This window comes from Notolepis coatsorum (assembly GCF_963971535.1).
Source record: "Notolepis coatsorum genome assembly, chromosome: 7".
Classification (NCBI taxonomy): Eukaryota; Metazoa; Chordata; class Actinopteri; order Aulopiformes; family Paralepididae; genus Notolepis; species Notolepis coatsorum.
In genome coordinates, this window is record NC_140171.1 from 152137317 (window position 1) to 152144904 (window position 7588).

The 7588-nt window shown below is 42.2% G+C and overlaps 1 protein-coding gene across 1 annotated transcript; it reads left to right on the plus strand.

The window, feature by feature from the left end:
* Positions 1-5186: 5186 nt before the first annotated feature.
* On the plus strand, positions 5187-6321 carry LOC311231813 (putative nuclease HARBI1; the record flags this gene model as incomplete). The annotated part of the gene is made up of 3 exons (XM_084318436.1): positions 5187-5633; positions 5781-5874; positions 5963-6321. The coding sequence occupies 3 exons, from the start codon at positions 5187-5189 to the stop codon at positions 6319-6321; spliced, it is 900 nt and encodes a 299-aa protein (XP_084174562.1).
* Positions 6322-7588: the final 1267 nt, after the last annotated feature.

The window sequence follows — 7588 nt, forward strand, 5'->3', positions numbered from 1 at the left end:
AATGTACAAATGGGGACGAAGGAACATTTATGCACATGTATTGGGACTGCCCACCAGTTAAGGCATTCTGGAAAGATGTGTCCCAACAATTATCAATACTCGTATTTTGGAATATACCTGTACACCCCGCGGTATTGCTATTGAATGATGTTTTTGAGTTTGCAGTGAACCCACAACTAAAAAGATTGGTTTTATCGGGTATCACAGTAGCTAAAAAACTGATTGCATCACGTTGGTTTCAACCGGAAAAAATGTGCCGGAAAGTGTGGTTTCTTACATATCTCGATGTGATATATCAAGAAATATCAACAGCAAGAATTCTGGGGCTCAATGAATCCAAAATGTTAATGTGGTTAGAAGTGGTGGAGAGAATAAAAGCTAGCCTATAATGGTGATGTCTGGTTAGGAGTGAGGGATAATGGAGGTACTATCCAAGAGGGGGTCCGGGAGGGGGGGGTTTGAGCTGGAGCATATGTGTGTAGGGTTTTAGAAAATAGGTATTAGGGGTATATTATATACTAACATTTATATAATTGTAACTTCGCTGGATATACACGGTATACGGTTAAAATGTTATTATTGACTATTTTTGTTTTATCCTGTTTCTGTACTTGCATATATTTTAACTACCTTTACTGAAAGTTTCATTATACAGTGTGTGTTGAGTACTGACTTTTAATAAGTTTTGTTTTGCAATAATAAAAAAAAAAAAAAAAAAAAAAAAAAAATCTATATTCTATTTTCTTATTATTATGCTGGTTATTTGGATTCCTACCTGCCACCGGCGCTGTTGCTGCTGTGATACCTGTGTTTCTCCATGGGGAGGAATAAAGGTTGATCTTTATCTTAACCCTTTCACTACCACACTGCCAAAGGGTTAACCCTTTCACTGCGACAATACAGAGGGTTAACCCTTTCACTGCCACATGACAAAGGGTTAACCCTTTCACTAACACACTACAGAGGGTTATTCTGTAGTGTGGTAGTGAAAGGGTTCACTTTCAGCTGTTCATTCTCCGGTTTCAAAACGTCCAGATCTTATCGGGGATTCGGGATCCGACGCGACGAACCACAATGTTTCTACCTTTGTACCTACCGGGTGTTCGTAGCTGCAGGATATTCTCACTCATTTTTCAAGGCAAAGACACTAATAGTGGAGTATGTCACTCCCCAGACATACTGGCTCTGCACCACTGTAACACAGAACACATGATTTACCACATATATATATATATATATATATATCTGTCTGAATATACCTGCATATAATCTATTTATACACCGCATATAACACATAACTCTGTATGATAAGCATGTACAATAATGCTATATACACCGTATATTTATTTTAACGTATATATATTTATCCACACCGTATTGTCTTTATACCTGTATCACTGTACATAATAATACTACAACTCTGTACATACATCTGATTAGCACTATTATAGTCCTAATTTATATATTGTATACCCAGCTTAATCACCTGTACATTGTATATTACTACTGCACTTTACTGTTACATTTGCACTCTGGTTGGAGGCCTCTTTACAACTTCTGTATGACGACAATACATTTTAATCTAATCTAATCTAATCTGAGAGGAGAGCTCAACTTTAAAAAGAAACTCAGTGTCACAAAAGTATGTGCATATCTATCTGTGGAGTGGACTTATGGAACAGTCTGGAGTTAGAGCTAAAACAGGGTAGGAACATAAATCAGTTTAAAAAGATGTACAAAACACTTTCTTAAATAGTATATCTGGAAGAGGAAGTGTGTTGATTGGGAGTATGTGTCAAATGTAAATAAAAGATAAGATGAAATTGTGTATATTATATGGTATGCATATTTATATACATTTATTTATATATAAATGTATTGGATTATATAGAGATACAGCCTTTATACATATAATTAACAATAGAATACAATTATATAATTTGTGATGAATAGTTAAAAAGGGGTAGGGAAAATAATAAAAAAAATTAAGTGTATACTTCTTCCTACTCCTTGTACACTATGATTTGTTTATCCGTTTATCTATTTCTTATCTTTTTTGTATATATATATATATATATATATGTCAAATTAACAGATATATTTTTGTTTTTATACTTTTTACTATTCATTCATTCATTCATTCAATCTAATATAATCTAATCTAATAAAGAATTAAAGTGAATTACCTGAAACAAGGTGGATCGTGGCCACAAACGCATATCCCAGCAGCATGGCTCGACCAAGCTTCTAACCTCAAGACAAAAATATTCTTGAACAAATATCAAGTGTAATTATGGAAAAGAGTCCAAACAAGTGAGCATATGAGACAGTTGGTGAAAATAATATTGTAGCCCACTAACTGAGGAGGGTTTTACCACTGAGCTGCAGACACTTGGAAACTTGGAACACGTGAACAACCTGACTTCCTTCCTCCTAATAATTATCTTTCATAGTGAAATGAACTGTGAGTTAAAGACTCATCTGTAGGAATATCTCTCAACTGAACATCTCTCACACGTGTCATATTTACAATCAATGTTGTAGTTACTGAACACGTGTCATATTTAGAATAGAATAGAATATAAGTACATTTATTTTTTTAAACTCAATTTCTATTTACATTTTGATTCACAAACATACAAACAACATCACCCTTGAATATTAATCACACATCAGTTGGTCTTCCAGGCACATAATACAAAGACGGAATGTACAACACTGTTAAACAGACATAAATAATAAAGAAAAAAATTATAATACCCAAAAAAGAAAAAGAATTACTGACTAAAGCAAAAATGTGCGACATGGGTTCAGTGACCCTCCTTGAACCTCTTTCCTCCTTTACCCTTCGCCCTCTTGTGTTGCATTTGTTTCTTCCTCTGTGATGTCGTTCTCGTTCCCCTTATAGTCCTCCCACTTTCCCCATCTTTCCCCAAATTTCTCCTCCTGTAGCCTCAGCATGTGTGTTATCCTCTCCATATCATGTATCTCCTCTACTATTCCTACCCATTGTGCTATTGTTGGTGGATCTTCCTTGTACCACAGTCTCGTTATTGCTTTTCTGGCCGATATCAGCAATAGCTTTATTAAATATTTGTCTCCCTGTGACGGGGTCCTCTCCCGAACTCCTTTAATTCTCTCATAAACAGGCGTAGTCGAAAGATCTCGTTGGTGGGTTTTTATTTCCCGCCTCCCAAAAGTGCAGAGGTGATATAGTTTTACAAAAAATGTGAAAAGTGAAAGTAACGTAAAACAAAATACCCTATACTTACTATATCTAACAAAAGTGGAAAAAGAGAAAACAAATAAACAAAACACAATACTTAATACTTAACCCTACACAAAGTCTAAATACACAATATACACGACTACTTCCACTACAAGCAATACCAACACGTTTTACTAGGGATTCTGGTTACCTTCACTGTAACTCAGTCCATTCAAGACTGACGTCCCTGGGCCAAAGCAGCTCTCTTGTATCCAATAGCCCCTCCCACTAGGCTTTAAACAGGATGTACATATTATTATTATTATTAACACATTAAACCAATTCCTACACACAAAATATATATCCTCCACTATATCACATAACTTCCAACTGTTTTAAATTACAGATAACCAAGTAAACAGTACAATACAATAATATCGCTCACGTGACGATTACCTTGCGCCAACCCCTCCCATTTAACCTGGTGGACATGTGTGCTTCTGCTTGGCCAAACAACCTAGGAGTGCAGAGCAAAGCGAATGCATCATGACTGTGAGTAATAAATGTGATGTGATGAATGAATGTCTTGCTGTATGAACGTCATTCTGCTATAACAACGGAAACGGAATGAAATGATTGTGCGCATTCGGACATCCTACGAAAGGTGACAGGAGGGAATGTTTGGTGTGTGTGTGTGTGTGTACAGTATGCGCACTGCCCACAAAGTCAGTGACGGAGCCGCACCGTCACACTCCCCCTTGTATATCCTTGTGTGTCAAGTTCCCTAAGTATAGTACCAGGCCCGTCTGGGGTATCACGTATCCTATTATTCTGGTTATTGTCTCACCTATCTCCTCCCAATACCTCTTCAGCCTCTAATACCCCCAGAATACGTGTGTGTGATTTGCCCCCTCCTTCCCACACATCCTCCAGCATGTCTTTTGTGTTGGTGCATACTTTCCCTTCAACTCCCGGGTTATAAAGAACCTGATTATGTTCTTCCATCCAAATTCCTTCCATACCCTTGACCCCGTTGTTGAGTGCTGCTGCACCTCGCATATGTTGTCCCATTCCTTCTCTGTGATTCCTATCTCTAGTTCCCTCTCCCATTTCTCTTTTATATAGTTGGTCGTGTGTCCCTTGCTGGCCATTATAGCCCGGTACAGTGCTGATATTACCCTTCCTTTCCCCCCTTCGTACGCCCTTACTATCATCCTAATTATTCCATTCTGTTCCTCATCTTTGTCCCCTCTTATTTCTTTGTTGTAGTAGTCTCTAATCTGTAGATACCTGGGCCCTCATTCATCAACGTGTTCTACGCACAGATCCGTGCTTACCCTGTGCGTACGATCATTTCTAAGCAAAGAGTGGGATTCATCAATTTCAACTTGAACTTGACTTCGTGCGTACATCTACGCACAGGTCCGACCTGGCGTACCTAGCTCCCAGTGGTAGAATATCGTTACTACGCATAAGCACTCCTCAGTCCTGCATTAGTTCCAAGGCGGAAATAAAGACACTGGCGCGTGTTCTGTATGACCCCCGTGATTCATCATAGTTCATTGTGAAACAGCGATATTAGTGTAATTATTGTCAAACCCTAAACAGCATCAACTTCTGAATGTAGGATGCAGGACAGTTAACGTTGCATTATTTGGCCGATACGTTGTTGGCTGATAAGGAACGCATGACCCAGGCCTAATCTCATTTAATTAAATTGTAATGTTATTATATCTGTCATCAAAATATCACTTAAATGCAGGTGATCACGGTTATCCACTGAAGCCATGCGTGGCTAGAATCGTCCCTGACCAACAACGACCCAATTGGAGCGCAGATCGAAGGGAAATCAATCAACAGTTACAATATACCCAGGTGTTCTGTATGACCCGTAATTAATTAAATTGGCGACATGAGTGTAATCGTCGGCAAACCCTATAAATTACATCCGGAACATGGATTTCAGATCCTATTCACCATGGATAACGCAGGCCTCGCAGTGTTGCACGATTTGGGAATGGGCCATGCCCATGGTGCGCTCCACAGGGAGCGCGTCTTCAGGGACAGGGCAGACCTGTTTGCCGAGAGCACAGAGTGGCTCATGAGCAGGTTCCGCTTCCCCAGGGCAATCCTGCTCGACCTGTGCCGGGATCTGGGACCCTTATTGGAGCGCCGAACAAGGCGCACACATGCCATCCCCGTCCACACCCAAGTCCTCTCCACCCTGGGATTCTTGGCCACCGGGACGTTCCAGCGGGAGATCGCAGATCGCTCGGGCATCTCCCAACCCTCACTCAGCAGGATCATGCCCACAGTGTTGGATGCCATCATGTCCCTAATCCCCGACTACATCAAATTCCCATACACACACGCACAGCAGGTCGAGGTCAAGAGGGCCTTCCACGCCATCGCCGGTTTCCCCAACGTAATTGGAGCAATAGACTGCACACACATAGCCATCAAAACACCATCACAAAATGAATTCAATTACGTTAACAGGAAGGGGTTCCACTCGGTAAATGTCCAAGTGATCTGCGATGCCCGTTTGGCACTCCTAAATGTCGTTGCCCAGTGGCCAGGAGGAACCCACGACTCGTTTGTGGTGCAGAACAGCTCTGTGGGCATTCGTCTCCAGGCTGGGGTTGTTGAAGACGGGTGGCTTATTGGTGAGTGTTACACATTTAGGCCCATATTGAATCAAATCGTAATGTTATTACTGGTATCTGTAATTAAATTATATATCTTTCAATGCAGGGGATCGTGGCTATCCACTAAAGCCGTGGCTGATGACGCCGCTGACCAACCCCACCACCCAACAGGAGGGCACCTATAACCGGGCGCACGCACGCACACGAGTCACCGTGGAGCGTGCAATTGGTCTCCTGAAGGGTCGGTGGCTCTGCCTGTCTGGCACGGGGGGCACACTGCAGTACCAGCCTGTAAAGGTCTGCAACATCATCGTGGCCTGCAGTGTGCTCCATAACATGGCCATCAGGCATGGCATCCCGCTGCTAAACCCAGAACTACCCGACGACCCCATGCCAGACGTGGAAGAGCCACCTCCAAACGCCACTGGAATGCTGACAAGAGCTGGGATCATAGCGCAGTTTTGAGTGAGTCTACCCCATGCACTGGAAGAACTGCGATTTGTGTCAATTCATATTAATTAAGTAATCATTAGTAACCTGTACATAAAAGGAAAATACTGTTGTTTGAAATCGAATTGAGCTCATTAATGAATTGGAACCATTTTTGAATTGCATTGTACAGTTATAGTTGAATGGAAGTAGCTGACAGTTTAAAGGTGACCAGATGACACTCAGTTCACCGTGCATGCAGATTATCAATCAAACTTCAAAAGAACGGAACGAGAAAAGGCATTCATCCAGCTAATGATTATCTGATTATAATAATGACACCAACGCCAAAGGTGGTTACGGTATTTATTGGTCCCTGTTTTCCGTGAATTTCAGGAGGATGCCCGCCAGACTGGCTGCTATGCCAGTCTGGACCGCGACCAGCTGGGTCTGGACCGCGACCAGCTGGGCCAGGGTCTGGCGTGTGAGCCTCTGCTCGTCCCTCATGTCGCTCAGGAGGGCGATGGTGGTCAATTGGTTGTCGAGGACGGCCCCCGTAAGGACGACCGGGTCCGGGACCGGGTGGGCCCTCTGCTCCCTGCGCGCCGAAGGGGGTCGGCTGCAGGACGCCTCCTGCTCCTCCTGGGTGTCGACGGGGTCGGGGATGGGATTGATGGTCAACTCAGCCGAGTTGCCTGTGGAATGAATAGGCAATTTAATAACGTTTTATTTGTTTGCTAGCAAGGTTCGGAACCATACGGTTGAATATTGTTTCAAATAAATTAAGAGATTCTTGTCATGTTCCTCAATAAAATCGTTGACGACAAAGTGATTTCTATGCCAGTCTTCCTTACTGATGTGACAATTCCTGTATGAAAGGTGCTATACAAATGAAGTGTATATTATATTATTACCTTCCACCTGTTGGCTGGATGGCCCAGCCACTTCGTATGTGTCGGTGTCGGTGGTGCGCGGAATTCCTCCCACCGCCTCGTCCCCGATGATGCTGGCGATTCTCAGGTCCAGTGGGGACAGCTCACTCTGACTCTGAATTGAATTGATTGAAAGACTGTATTAACAGGTTGCAGAATGGGTACAATGCAGTACGGCTCGATACACACAATTGTTAAGGGGATGCAGACCAGATAAATACTTTCGTCTTGTTTACATCAGGGTCCCCCATTTTCAATTCATCATAACAGATATATCATAATAATGATAATATAATGATTGGCATACGACATACCTGCCCCCCGCCAGTCGCACTGGCATTCCGCCTGTGATCGGCCAGGCGCCTCTTGGC